This window comes from Schistocerca cancellata, chromosome 11 (assembly GCF_023864275.1).
Source record: "Schistocerca cancellata isolate TAMUIC-IGC-003103 chromosome 11, iqSchCanc2.1, whole genome shotgun sequence".
Classification (NCBI taxonomy): domain Eukaryota; kingdom Metazoa; phylum Arthropoda; class Insecta; order Orthoptera; family Acrididae; genus Schistocerca; species Schistocerca cancellata.
In genome coordinates this window covers 118,862,651-118,878,274 of record NC_064636.1, presented here as the reverse complement: position 1 = coordinate 118,878,274, position 15,624 = coordinate 118,862,651, and the positions used below count along the sequence as shown (strand labels likewise).

General features: G+C 44.6%; 1 protein-coding gene across 1 annotated transcript; it reads right to left on the bottom strand.

Annotated features, from left to right (window-relative positions):
- Window positions 1–1,410: 1,410 nt before the first annotated feature.
- On the bottom strand, window positions 1,411–14,800 carry LOC126108301 (speckle-type POZ protein-like A). The gene is made up of 3 exons (XM_049913523.1): window positions 14,783–14,800; window positions 1,532–1,901; window positions 1,411–1,479 (listed from the first exon to the last, which is right to left on the bottom strand). Exons 2-3 carry the CDS (start codon window positions 1,880–1,882, stop codon window positions 1,411–1,413), a joined length of 420 nt encoding a protein of 139 aa, XP_049769480.1. The 5' UTR covers window positions 1,883–1,901; window positions 14,783–14,800.
- Between the last annotated feature and the right edge of the window lie 824 nt (window positions 14,801–15,624).

The following is a 15,624-nucleotide window of genomic DNA, read 5'->3' as shown; positions in this document are numbered from 1 at the left end:
TAGATAATATCACAGGTAGTGCCACAGTGGAATGCAAGTCTGTGGTGTTCACTGGGTGGCTATAGAAATCCATAGAGCAACTGAAACAGGCAGAGAGGTGTGGGGTACCGGTTCATCAAAGACACAGTAAAGCATGGCACAGAAGGGAATGTATCCAAGTACTGTGTGAGCTTCATATAGCGGCTGAATAGAGAGGATAAGGAAATGAGGTGGAAAGTCTCAATTTTATGGAACAAACTGGAACCACCACGAGGACTGGTTTGTGTTCCTGTGAGGTGGTCCCAGGCTGCAAGAGATGTGAGCAGCCATACACTGGAGCACCGATGCTTACTTCACCAGGTTTTCTGATCATCTTCCATACAAGACCTGACAGTGAACCATTATTGTGTCATATAATGTTCCTTTAGAGAAATTAAAAATCTTCCTTGTACTGCCTGGGTTTGGAGAGAACGAAGAATTATGTTTGGGAGGTTACTGGCATATGGCTTGCATGAAGAAAGAAAGTGACAGAGAACGAAGCTGTAGTAGTGAGGTGTGAACAGCGATTACTTTCATGGTCTGCTTTACTACACGAAGAAAATTCCGCAGATCAACATCAGCTGTCGAAAACTGTAAATATGTTGCCGCCCTCCTCGAACCGTTGTGCAGTACGCTTCCTTGCTCGAGGTGTCGGCCAGAAGTGACGTACTTGGTCGTCGTCTTCATGCAGCGTGACACTATTCAGAGGTGTCTCATTGTCATCAGCCACAGAGGCACTGAACAACTTTAAACGCTGCTCTATACGAACAGGCTTACAGCAACCCATAAGAGCTGCTGGCTGCAAACTACACACATCACTGTGTTTGAGGCCGGGTTGGGCAGTACAGCTTTCTGTGCACAGCGGAATGCGTCATGCTGCGCTCACACAGTAAATGTATCCTATTCTCCTGACACTTGATGCCAAAACCTAAAGAACCACTTTTCCTACACGTGTAGTTCGACAGATAAATGTCTAGAAATTGGTTGTTTGATGATTTTTGCTAGAAACATACCTGTTAATGAAGTGGACTCAGCTTAGGGATTCAGCTAACCTGCTACAAGAGGACAATGATAGCATCGTGAGCTAGCAGGAAATGACGGTCTATGATTGTGTACCTCACAGCAGTGACACATCTGAGGAAATTCAGCAGCAAAAATTATAGTCAAGCAAATGCACACACACACACACACACACACACACACACACACACAAACACACACACACTCACACACACACACACACACACACACACATCCAGAATGGAGGGACACGAATGAGTGGGTTGTCTCGCCCTTACCTGCTTTTTGGTGGTGGATCATACAGCAACTGGCTCACTTCGATCAAGTCTTTTGGTTGATGAAGCATCGCATCTGCCCACCCCTGAGTGGCCATCACCTCGAACGGACAGGTCTTAATGAACGCCAGTGCAGCGTGCTTGAGGTCACTGCAGGAGTGGCGGACTGCGAGGACGGCTGCGGCCGCCGCGGTCTCAACGGTCAGCTGAGCGGCCACCTGCCGCTCGCACTCCCCCTTCAGCCCCGACACCCCGTATTTATCCGCTGCGGCCAGCAGCTGGGGGGCCGTGCTGGGCAGCTGGGGGGCCCGCAGGGTGTACAGGTAGGAGACCAGCTGCCTCAGCACCGGTCCCCCCACGTCCGGGATGCTCACCGCGCCGCTGCTGGCCTCGAGGGTGTCGTGGGCGAACATGGCGGCGAACACAGGGCTCCTGTCCGCCAGGACGGCCCTGTGCGCCACCAGCCTCGTGTCACCTGCCTCGAGTATCACCACGGCGTCGTCCCCGGCGTCCAGCAGGTCCCCCAGGTCCACGGCCGCCGTCTCCGTGATGTCCTTAACTGCTTCCATTGTGGACGATTCTGAAACACTGCATCACCGGGCAGCCCTTTCAGCTTACAGGTGACTACTGATACTTCTCGAGTGACCGTTCATAAGAAGTGGTCCATCACCAGCCAGTGGCAGTATCGTCACATCTTTGCTGTGTTAGACTGATGCCATTGCTGAATAGCCACAAACCTTTAATAATGCCATTTCAAACAGTTAAGTTTTTCTTTCAACACATTTTATTTGCGCGACAAGCTCCAGAAGGGGGGGGGGGGGAGGCTTCATTTCCATAATTTTTTCTACACAGCGATTTTACTTGAACCGGCAATCATTCGAAGTGGACATCTACCAAAATACTAAGAATCTATATTATTCGTCATTTAACCAATAATTGTGCATGTAGCCTTGTACGAGTTGTTTCACACAGGTCTACTGCAACCTGGAGGGTGCTTCTGGGAAACATTGCCTATAGGATGCAGGCCTACTCAGCCTGCAACTCATTCTCAACACTTCTCAAATAGTCCAACAGGACAACATCCGACAACCACATGCAGCACGATATGTCAGAGCCAGCCACAGAGCATATACTTTCCCTTCAACTAACACGTATGCTATTATTTTGTAGCAGAAGTCACTGAACCTCCGCATTGCAGATGGTACTGATAATAGTAGATAACCACTCGATGATACAGATTCTGGACAACGAGGTCTAATTTTCGCTGAAGAATTCCTCAGTTCGTCCTTACATTGACTGTGTAGACTGTGTGCATTAGATGCCGAGATTGGACCTTTGAATAAAATGGGAAATCACTATCTGCTTATTGGATTTACGTTGTTTCATTAGTAACAGTCGCTGAAGAATCCATTTTAAAACAGCAATTCAGAATAGTTCTGTAGAAGTCGAGAATCAACATGAGCCATGTACTGACAATGTTCCCGCTCATCTTCTCGGTGTGGGAGCAATGAATGTGAAAGGTTGGCTGTATACTCTTATGTGTTGTACAAGTGAACGAGGGAAACTGTCCACGAATCTTGAAAGAGACATTTGAATTTTCATCCACAGAAAGAAGAATGACTTAAAAAGAGAGAAAGTACTGAACATTTAAGGTAGTTGTCCAGCGGAAATAGTAACTTTATTTCCTCAAAAAGGTCAAGCCACATTTTAAGAAACTCAGTCTGGATTTATAAAAAAGTGCTGGGCTGCTGGCGGTTACATGGACCACACACACGCACACACGCACACACACACACACACCACGCTGCCATCACACTGCTCCAGCGACAGCCGAGTACCTCCAGACTGGAGAACAGCAGCCGCCACGTACGCAAACAGGGGTCGCCAGAAGTGGCCACGCCCTTAACACAGCCGAAAGTGTTCATCCGCTACTGTTTAAACGTCGACGGACGCGGAAAACTAGACAGAGGAGGTGCGACCAATACAGGAAGACTGCCGTCAAAGCCTCACAGAGGCACAACGTCATCAGGGTGCAAGAAGCTATGCGGCTGTCAATCTGCAGATTTGTTCAGGTAGATGAACAAATGTCAACTTGACAGGGGATGATGATAAATACCTTACGTCGGTAGTTCTGCCAACTTGACTACACGATCACTGGAAAGAAAAGAGTATGAATTTTAACCACGCAACCGCATGTCTTTGTGCCTTTGGTTTAAAACGTCGACCTGGTAACCACCTCCTATAGCTGCAGTTTTTTTTTTGGTCATCAGTCTAGTGACTGGTTTGATGCGGCCCGCCACGAATTCCTTTCCTGTGCTAACCTCTTCATCTCAGAGTAACACTTGCAACCTACATCCTCAATTATTTGCTTGACGTAATGCAATCTCTGTTTTCCTCTACAGTTTTTGCCCTCTACAGCTCCCTCTAGTACCATGGAAGTCATTCCCTCATGTCTTAGCAGATGTCCTGCACACAAAACAGAATCTCAGGAGGAATGTTAGTTCTCTTATCTGTTGATACATAAAGGGCTCCTGGAAACCATAACTGGCGAATCTGTCCATGGGGAAAGGACCAGAGGAACACAGCGGTTGGAATGAGAGAGACATGGAGACTGGAGATCCACTGTCAAACAATCTCTGGACTGCACATTACACACACACACACACACACACACATATATATATATATATATATATATTAAATGGACGCTGCTTTAATCTTGCAAAATTTTACTCCTTGTTCTCCATGTGGGTAATTAACATAACAGCAAAAAAATTATAAACATAGGAAACTGTTTCTGTCTCAGTGTCAGATCACATGTTCTTCAAGACACTCATAAGAAACTCGCAAACTTGCGACCGATGATAATTTTCTGACTCAGTATCTCACAGTTTGAAGTGACGGGCTAGGCCTGTTCAGGAACACCACTGCTGTAACGCAGGACCCAGAACGTGTGGTTAATTTACTGCAGGTACTATTAGCTCTATTAGCATGGGACCTTGGCGTTTAATGCCATGTTGCACTAATTTCCAATTAAGATAGTTGTGTCACATAGACATCGAAAGATGACTAGCAGGTATTGTACCAGTTTATAACTTTGCTGTCCATCTCGTGTGACTTCCTTCACAGAGCCAAAGTCATGCTACCTGAGGGATTTGTTTATGTCCTTTCTTTTTTTTTCCACACTTGCACAGTTAATGCTTCGATCTAGCATTGTGATTACACCAAGACAACCCACATATGTATCTGGAACAGTGGAATGATTGCAAGTGGGTAAACTGACAGAGTGATTGTGAACCGTCTTATCGATTTGGTGTCACTTTTCGACTGTTCTACAGTGTGAGTCATTCTACAGTCCAGACTTATTTAGAAAATGTGTGTAAGGCACAGTATCTAAATCAAGATTGTATTTCTCGGTAATCCTTAAAACAATTATGCAATTGAAAAAGTTCTGTGTTTGCAGCATATGTAAGACGCTGAGACTATCACTGATTAATATCACCCCAGCCCGTATAAATCGTCAACTGTAAAACGATACAGGTATGAAATTTTATATACAAATTTCTCGCGCATGCCTTACAATCAATTCCAGGAAATTTATGAGACCGTGCTGAAAAGCAACACCTCCGAATTTTTTCATCTGTTCTCAACATCGGCTGAGGTATGACACGACAAAGATGTCCCTCGCCCGACTTTCCCGCCTCGTTGAGGAACGTGACAACTTTCCAACTTTTAACACTGCAGCGCATCAGCAATCGTGAATAATTTAATGATTATAAAGAATGCGCCTCGAAGGCAAATAGAATCCGGTTTCTGTTTGCAATCGAGGCGGATTCTTTATAATGACTGAATGTTACAGGCCTCTGGCGCTAGAGGGCTCTGACTTGCAGCGTGTGACACGGCGCAGTGCAACCTAACTATGCTAGTGCGTGAGAGACGGTGTGCTGTAGTTGAGTGTCTGACTGCAGAAGAGTCTGCCCACACGCGGAGCGAGCTCTCCTTCAGAGTGGCGACGCCACACCTCACACGGGCCATGCCATGAGTTCACTCCGTACAGACCCGACTTGGCGCCATCCAATTTTCAGCTGTTGGCGAAATTTAAAGAAACGGCGTCAAGATCTTTGCTCTGATAGTGGTGTTTGCTGTTGAGGTTGGGTTGTGTTGGGCCCTCAACTGCTTGGTCATCAGTGCCCTTGCAAAGTCCCAATATTTGACACAGTCCAATTCCTTTACTCAGCCACTGTCACGACTGATGTTGATTATGAAGTGACGAGGACAACACGAACACAAAGTCCCCAGGCAGAGGAAATTGCCAACCCGGTCGGGAATCGAGCCCGGGTCCCTGTGATCCAGAGGCAGCAACGCTAGCCACTAGACCACAAGGTGCGGACTCTGGTAGTGGTGAGGCAGTGCGTGGAGAGGTGAGGTTGTGGGTTTGTCAACAAAGTCAAACATTCGACAGTGACGGCATCGAGAAACTGGTCTCTTGTTGGGAGAAATGTATTCGTCACAAGGGTGGCCGTGTTGACTAATAGATATGTAGACATGTATGTAGATATGAAGAATGTTAATAAAGTTTTGATTTACTTAAAATGTTTTAAGAGTTTTCAGAAAAAAAAAATTCAGAGGCATTACCTTTCGGCTAGCACTAATATTCGCAATCTCAAATTTTACTTTCCCATTCGTTTTCATGCGTTTTATTAAGGTATTAATAAATACAATGTCTGGAGCATTATCCCGGTCTATTTGCAGTGTAAGCGACATACAAAATGAACAAAACTAAAAAGATTGGACGTAGAGACTCGATAACAGGACCTTCAGATTATCTCTCTGGTCTCTTTCTGCTGCGCCAATTACTTTCTGGGAATTTTGCTGACATAATTTTGGTCGTCCGACCCGCGCCATAAAACCTAACGTTTGCTAAACGCTTGACGTTCTGCAGCCCCCATTTACGCCACTTCCACTTGCGGCCGACCTCGGCACAGACTATACACGTGGAGGGAGTCGGTGTTGACGGGCAGGTGATCCACTCTCGTGAGCGTGGAGTAGAGCACTGTATGAGAGTGGTTTTTTTTTTCTTTTATCGTTATTTTCACACCTAGTACAGGTAGGCCAGCAGCGGCATACTACGCCGCTCTTCGGCCACATAACAAAAGGAGACAATTGCAGAACAGACATGGTGGATATACAAACGTATGCACACAAAATTAAAACACAAAGACTCTTTCATGGCCGCAGTGTCCAAAATGAAAACGTTCAGAAACGTGGACACGCACAGAGAAGACAGAGATGACACACACGAACTATGGAGCACAAACGATGAAACACTGGAACACTGGAACACGAACACGACGGCACATACAAACACTAGGTGATGATCTGCAGCGCGCGAAAGTTCACTATACGTGTACGGCTCTGGGGACCTGCCAAATAGGGGAAAAGGTGGGGAAGGAGGGAGAGGGGAGGGTGTAGATGTCACCGGCAGAGGAGATGGGAGGGGGAGGAAAGGAGGTAGGGGGAGGGGAGGCCCGGGGGAGAGGAGGGAGGGAGGAAGGGAGTACGGAGAGAAGGGAGAGAGTGTGCCCTTGGGGAAAAAGCACAGGGTGGGGGGTGGGATGGGCTCTGAGCACTATGGGACTTAACAACTGAGGTCATCAGCCCCTAGAACTTAGAACTACTTAAACCTAATTAACCTAAGGACATCACATACATCCATGCCCGAGGGAGGATTCGAACCTGCGACCGTAACAGTAACGGGGTTCCGGACTGAAGCGCCTAGAACCGCTCGGCCACCCCGGCGGGCGGGGGTGGGGGGAGGATGGGGATTTTCAAAGTTGGTAGGAGCGGTAGATGGAGGGGAGGAAGGCATCATCAGGGAGGGAGAGTCGGTGGAAGCCACCTTGGGTATGCGAGAGAGCGCCACCAACCTTTTATGTGCGGATTGCCGACAATCGGCGGCTGCTATTGGTCGGCTGAGGCGAGCGGAGAGAGGCAGCCATTTTGAGCCTAAGCAATATGTGAGCGTAAGTGGCAAATCTGAATTAACTAACCGATATTTTAGTATTTACAGGTGTTGGAAATATATAATCTCTTTGTGTATTAAATTAAGATCTTAACGTCGCATTTTCCACAGTTCTATAGTGAAAATGCCGCAATCCTGTGCTGTAAATTGTTATACGAAACCAGTCCGAGGTAGCAAGCTTTTCCGCATTCCACAGGGCGCGAAAGGAATGCGAAAAGACGCGAACTGTGGCTACACCGTATTGGAAGAAAAGATACATTTCCATACGAAACAGCTAAATTGTGTGAGATAAGGAAACTTCTCTTTGCAGCAGATAATTATGTGAATTACATATTACAAAGCACAATGGAAGAGTGCAAGTATACCTCAGTCACCGGCATGGTAACTCAGTGTGTTCGGTCAGAGGGTTAGGTCCCCTCTGTAATAAGAAAAAACTGAGTTGATTGATCAACGACGAACATAAACGGGTGTTTTAGGACGTCCGCCCCGAACAGGTGCACCGAACGAAGACGAACAAAAGAAAAAAGAGATTTAATTTAAAAAAAGTCGGTATAGCATTTGATTTATGATGTGTGGTTCCTGGGTTCAGTTCCACCTAAAAACCAAAGATTTTTTTTTTCACTTTATACATTTTTATTGTAATATTTATGTAGAAATAGCTCTAAATGCATTAAAAAAGTTATTGATAGTATTAATAAAGCTACATTCACATCATTTTTACAATAATGCCTACGATCACCATTGAATAAGAGGCAGAACCTGAAAATCAAATCTTCAAATACGGATGTACTTCATGTATATGAAATTTGAAAAGGTCTATTTTGTTAGTTATTCATAGTGCCATCTTTACTTCTTTACAGGTATTAGTTTTGAACTTTATTTAACAGTGTAATTTGGATTGTCATTTTTAGCTTCACTTCACACCTGATCAGTTTGAAGCAAATCGTAAGGATGGTGTTAGAAACTATACCTAATGCGGTACCCACTATATTTAGCCATCGTCCTCAAATTAAGGGACGAAAGCCACCAAAGGACAGGGGTGTGCAAAGGGAACCTGAGTGCACTTACACTACACAGAGAGAGCCAGGTACTGTTTAAATATATGTAACTAAAGAGTAACTTATCTATCTTATTCACTACCAACTTTTTATGAAACTTAAATTTCTCGCGTTGTCGTTCGACAAAACATTTTTTTGTTATTATTATTAATACTATTTCTTTTCAGGCAATGAGCAAGTTTGCGCACTTCCTCAAGAATTTTTGCCGGATGTTCACAGTTCTGACGTCGGATTACCTCCTGAGAATGACACTGAAACGGAAGTACAAAGTTTGAAAAGGAAAATCTACTTATGGCAGAAGCAACTACACAGCGCGAATGGTAAAATTGATACAATGGCGGCATCTGTGAAACCTTTTTTAAACGACGATCATATCTCGGCACTGCAGAAAAAAAACTATGCGAGGGACAAAGTGGCCACCGGAAGCTATTAAGAAGGCTTTCATAATTCGATTAGCTTGTGGAAGCGTTGGATATAATGCGGTAAGAGAACTGGGACAACCATTACCAAGCGAACGAACTCTACAAAGGAAACCTGAGTCTCTGGAATTCAGTCCAGGTATTTTGGACGATTTTTTATCCACTCTTAAAGTGAAAGTAGACACCACGAATCCTTTTGAAAGACATGTTGCAATAATGATGGATGAGATGAGTCTCACGCCCGGCCTAAATTACGACATTTCATCGAAATTCGTAATTGGCTATCCAACACTTCCAGCAGCTAATGGTTCGTATGAAAAACATGCTTGTCACGTCTTGGTATTTATGCTTGGTGGTCTAAGTACCCAATGGAAACAAATAATTGGTTACGTTTTCACCGGGAACTCATTTGCAGGTAAAGAACTAAAGTCTTTCCTGTGGCAATTAATTGTGAAGTGTGAAGCGATTGGTCTGATGGTAGAAGTTATTGTATCAGATATGGGTGGACAAAATCAGGCACTGTGGGGTGAATGTGGTATTATTGCTGGCCGTCATAATGAAACAAAGAATTTCTGCCAACATCCATTTTCTCCAGAGCGGAATCTGTACTTCATGCCTAACGTAGAGCATAACTTGAAGAATGTGAGGAATCACCTAACTAATTCCGACCACATTATCCTATCACGGCAAGTAATTGCAGACAATAATTTGGCGCAACCGGTAGTCTCGATTGAGCCTATCAAGAAACTGTACGAGTTTGACAAGGAAAAGAAATTAAATATTGCTAGGGATTTAAAAGATAATGTCATAAGACCAGGGCATTATGATAAAATTAAGGTTGGTCCTGCTTACGCACTTTTAAATCACAGCGTTGCAGCATCGTTACATTATGCAATAGAGGAACATATACTAGAAGATTCTGCCACATCAACAGCGTTTTTCATAGCCACAATTTTCCGTTGGTTTAAATTAATGACCTCAAGGAACAGGAAAACTGCCATGAGTAGAACCGTTGAGGACATACACAATGATGGTGTACAGTTCCTTAAGAGTGTCATCTCGCTGTTTGAAAATTTGAAAATTGGAAACAGGGGTATCTGGAAATCTGTACAATCTGGAGTTATTCTAGCAACATGCACAGCTATTAATGTCCAGGATTATCTTCTGAACGAAAAAGGTTTCCAGTGTGTTGTGCAGGCTGTCACAGGATGCTCTGGAAAACCTTTTCAGTATGGTTCGAGCCAGTAATCCTGTTCCAGATTGTCTCAGTTTCAAGATAATACTGCGGCTTATTGCTGTGTCACAGTATTTTCGTCCCAGTCGCCGTGGAAATTATCAGACAGAAGATGGTGAATTTCTTGTCGACTACTTGGAACACAGACGGACGTACGACGAAGCAGAAGGCACAGACGATGCAGACTTGCTTGCAAGTGCGAATTCAGATGTAAGCGATGTTGAAGAAATGCCACCTGAGGAAGCACAGTCTCTACATTATTTAACAGACAGAACAACAAAGCAAGTGCAGAAAAAGTATTTGCTTTGCGAAGCGTGCCGAGAGTCACTTTCAGCAAAGGAGAAGTCTGAATGTGAAGCAGTACGAAGACTCACTGAACTAAAAAATTATACAGCTCAAGACAGCTTGGAATGCATTTCCCAAGAAATATTTCGCATTATTGAGATGACAGATAAAGTCTTTCGTGTGGATGAAAAACTGTTCCTGGAATCTAAATTATCACTCCAAATACTGCAGGCAGTTGCACAGAAGTCATTCGAGGAACTCATTCACAATATTCCTTCCTCTCACAGTGTCGTGGACAGAGTTGTAGATGAATTTCTGAAGACTCGAATTTACGTTCTTCGGAGGAAATATAACTGCCAGGTACTGAAGGAAGCCACAGCAAAGTGCAGTATTGGTATGAGAAATGCAGCAAAGGTATTTTAAGGAGAAGAAATTTATTGTCTTTCACATGTTTTAGCTAAATTGATGCACCCGTAATTTGTAATTTTGTGTTTTTTTAAATTTTTAATTACAAATAACTACCATCATTTGTAACAAACAAGCATTAAAAAAGGAAATATGCAAATCAAAGTATGCATTTGTAATTTAATATGTACTGTAAGTCATATGTGTACCTCAGAGACGTTGACTGGACTCTATCGTTTAAGCATGTAATACTTTCCACAAAGGTCAGCGTGAGAAAAAAATTACTGCTAGCTATATCTATAAGCGTCTATATCTCACAGGGAAACCTCCCCATCGCACCGCCCTCAGATTTAGTTATAATTTGGCACAGTGGATAGGCCTTGAAAAACTGAACACAGATCAATCGAGAAAACAGGAAGAAGTTGTGTGGAACTATGAAAAAAATAAGCAAAATATACAAACTGAGTAGTGCATGGGCAAGCAAGGTAGGCAACATCAAGGATAATGCGAGCCCAGGAGCGCCGTGGTCCTGTGGTTAGCGTGAGCAGCAGCGGAGCGAGAGTTTCTTAGTTCAAGTCTTCCCTCGAGTGAAAAGTTTACTTTCTTTATTTTCGCAAAGTTATGATCTGTCCGTTCGTTCATTCACGTCTCTGTTCACTGTAATAAGTTTAGTGTCTGTGTTTTGCGACCGTACCGCAAAACCGTGCGATTAGTAGACGAAAGGACGTGCCTCTCCAATGGGAACCGAAAACATTTCATCGCAAGGTCATAGGTCAACCGATTCCTCCACGGGAAAACACGTCTGATATATTCTATACGACACTGGTGACGGCATGTGAGTCACATGATAGCAATATGTAGTCGACCCACCTAACTTGCACACTTTGCGAATGGGTAGAAAGATTCTTCTACCTTGCCCGATTTAGGTTTTCATGTGGATGTGATAATCACTTCCAAAAAAGTGATGAAAACATAAGAGTGTGAAACATAAACTGCAACAAATGATGCAACACTTCCACAGTCGCACAGTTTTCTCTGTGCTCTGTCAAAACATATGTTTTTAACGTTTTCAAATTTTTCCGTGTGTAGACCGTCAAATCCTGCATATGTCCAAGCAAATATGAACATGTCCTGGAATTTTGGAGAGCGAAGTTGATTATGTGTGAGTGCCTGAACTTTGATAATTGTATGAAAATAAAAAATTAAAGTTTTCACTCGAGGGAAGACTTGAACCAAGGACCTCACGTTCCGCAGCTGCTCACGCTAACCACGGGACCACTGCGCTCCTGAGCTCGTATTATCCTTGATGTTGCCTACCTTGCGCATGGACTACTCAGTTTGTATATTTTGCTTATTTTTTCATAGTTCCACAAACTTATTGCTGTTTTCTCGATTGATGTGTGTTCAGTTTTTCAAGGCCTATCCACTGTGCCAACTTATAACTAAATCTGAGGGGGGTGCGATGGGGAGGTTCCCTTGTCAGTGAGAGAGTAGCAAATTTTCACTAATTTTCCCAGTAGACGCCGAGTTATCAAGGATGTAACGATTAATAACGATAGTTATTTGTTCACTTGACGCACTGTCGTATTCAGGCGAATTTTACAGTTCCGTCGACAGGGCTGCCCTTGCGCAGTAGGCCTAAAATGGCGGCGGCCGGCAGGTTGGCCGTACTCTCCCGTGTAGAGGGCTCCAGCGTGGCGCTGGCCGGCGCGAATGCCGGACGTTTGCCACGCCGGACACTTGCCGCACTCGCCCCTTAGCCAGGTAGCGAGATCTCAGGTAAGGGACGTCCCTCCTCGTACTTCATCTGTCCGCTTTCAAACCGCCGCCTCCACATCTTACTCCATACAACCAGTACGTAAGGGACCTTCTTCTTCGACATCTCGGCCAAATACAGAGCTTCTTTTCCGAAATCGAAATATTTATAACTTTTGGGAAACGAAAGCAATACCGACGATTATGTCAGTACGTAATTAGTTCTGCCAAGTATAAATATAGATTCCTCTGTCTGTACGGTAGCTTCCTTTCACGCTTACTGATCGCGATATAAACAGTCGATCGGCAGGGGAGCAACAAGAAAGAAACGATGTAAAGAGAATGCAAATGTACGCTAATCATTTCTTTTTGATCACTGCATTTGTGCGAACTTTAATTACTACAACTGCATGCCCGAAAGACAATAAGTAAAGAAGAAATGGGTATGTGAATGTGGGAAAAGAAGAACGACATACTCCATATTAATTTACTCTCTAAAATGCGATATCCCTTGCGGCGAAACATTACTTAATGAAGTGTGGGGGGACAAAGTTCAAAACATGACTGAAAATACGTTCACTAAATAGAAATAAGAACATCTATGATTGACATGTCATCTAAAGCCGACGTACATTTTTAAAATGTTAGAAATAAGGAAATGAACCGGCCGGTGTGGCCGAGCGGTTCTAGGCGCGTCAGTCTGGAACCGCGAGACCGCTACGGTCGCAGGTTCGAATCCTGCCTCGGGCATGGATGTGTGTGATGTCCTCAGGTTGGTTAGGTTTAAGTAGTTCTAAGTTCTAGGGGACTGATGACCTCAGATGTTAAGTCCCATAGTGCTGGGAGCCATTTGAACCATTTTTGAAGGAAATGGAGTAATACAGAACGCTATGCTTGTAACGTACATTGTTGTTCTACATTCTTTAGCTCTGGTATTTACAGGGTCACAGAGAAAGCATCCTAGGTTTTGGAGGGAAAAGCCGTAATTGTAATGATCTCCACTACAACAGAAACAAGAAGCACAACTTAAGGAAAAATAATGTAATGTGGGTTCCAGCTCACAAGTGACATTGAAGCAGGTAGTTCCTGTGACTTAGTATGGACAGAGGTTATATTCGACAGCCGGAATAAATTAATAACTGGCTCCTTTTACTGACCGCCGGTCTCAGATGAAACAGTTGCTGAAGAGTTCAAAGAAAACTTGAGTCTCACCACAAACAGGTACGCTACTCATACAGTTATAGTTGGCAGTGACTTCAATCTACCTTCCGTATGTTGACAAAAATACATTTCCAGACCACATTGTAGATATAAAACAACTTCCGTAACTGTTCTAAATGCTTTTTTAAAATTATTTTGAACAATTAGTTCACGAGGCCATTCAGATTGTAAATGGTTACGAAAACACACTTGACCTCTTAGCCACAAATAATCCTGAGCATCACGACGGATACAGGAATTAGTGAACACGCAGTCGAGCGAGGCTCAATTACGTAACAAAGAAATTCACCAAAACTAAACGCGAGATATATCTATTTATAAAAGCAACTAAACATTCGGTTGACTTCTTAGTCTCCAATCCTTCCAAACTATGTAAGTGAAGACCATATATGGCTGAAGTTGAAAAAAATAGTATCAACAGCACTCGAGAGATTCATACCAAATAATTTAATAAGAGACGGAATTGATCCCACATGGTACACAAAACACGACAGAATGCTGCTCCAGGAACACAGAAAAAGGCAAGTATAATTTAGACGAACGGAAAATCTACAAGATTGGCGAAGTTTTACTGAGGCTCGAAATTCGGTGTCCATTTCAATGCGAGAGGCATTTAATAGTTTGCACAACGAAACTCTCTCTAGAAATGTGGCGGAAATTGCCGACAGATTCTGGTTCTATGTTAAGTAAACCAGTGAAAAGGGTCAGTAAGCGATGGGGAGGAGGAGGAGGAGAGGGAGACAAGAGACCAAAACCTTCGGAGCAGGTAAAATCGTGGCAAATGTCCGCCGTGGCAAACGTCCGCACACCGGCAGGCGCACCGCCGCGCGGGATTAGCCGAGCGGTCTGGGACGCTGCAGTCGTGGACTGTGCGGCTGGTCCCGGCGGATGTTCGAAGTCTCCCTCGGGCGTGGGTGTGTGTGTTTGTCCTTAGGATAATTTAGGTGAAGTACAGTGTAAGCTTATGGACTGACGACCTTAGCCGTTAAGTCCCGTAAGATCTGACACACATTTGCACATTTCTGCAGACACGCGACCGGCCGGCAGGCGGCAGCAGCGGCGCTACTCACCCTGCAGGCGGAGCGGAGCAGAGCGACGTCAGGCGAGGCAGCGCCCGTGGCGGCAGCCGCTCTTTATACAACTGCCGCGTGACGTCACGCCGTCCGGCTTATCTGCCGCGTGAGCACGCTTGCGCAATCCGCCCTTCGGATCCCAGAGGCACGTTCCATTCCCACCGGGTGTGATATGTCGCAATACACCCGATAACTGGATTAAACTCGACACGCTCGAGATTGAAAATTTTGTTTCGGTTTCAGTTTGAACGTCGTCAAACAGAACCTTTCGGCACTCGATGTAGAAAATGTTTCAAATGGCTCTGAGCAGTATGGGACTTAACTTCTGAGGTCATCAGTCCCCTAGAACTTGGAACTACTTAAACCCAACTAACCTAAGGACATCACACACATCCATGCCCGAGGCAGGATTCGAACCTGCGACCGGAGGAGTCGCGCAGTTCCTGACTGTAGCGTCTAGAACCGCTCAGCCATTCCGGCCGGAGACTAGATGTAGAATGGCCGCGATTGTATCAGAAATGATTGTCAGTCCGTTCTGCCTCATTCCAGTGAGTATCATGCCACGAAACGGACTCCCGAAATCTATTATAGTTTTTTTGACACGAGATTGAATACTTTGGCACTGCCTGGTAATAGAATTTCTGCAGCTGGAAGAATAGCGATTAAGGACACTTCTTGTTGATCTACTGCGTGATAACGAGGATACACCATTAAAGTTTGTAGGTGATTTGGGGTGTACAGGGCGCCACATTCAGTACACGGAGCTGCCACCTCTGCCGTCAGCAGTCGCTCTGCTGTGGCTGGCCAGCAAGCTGAGCCCAGCTCAGGTGACAGGTGCA

Excerpts from the sequence above, each read along its gene's own strand:
- LOC126108301 (XM_049913523.1), bottom strand. The coding sequence starts at position 1,882 with ATGGAAGCAGTTAAGGACATCACGGAGACGGCGGCCGTGGACCTGGGG. Across the intron at positions 1,480-1,531 it reads AGGGGGAGTGCGAGCGGCAG|TCCGCCACTCCTGCAGTGAC; the intron begins GTGGCCGCTCAG and ends CCGTCCTCGCAG.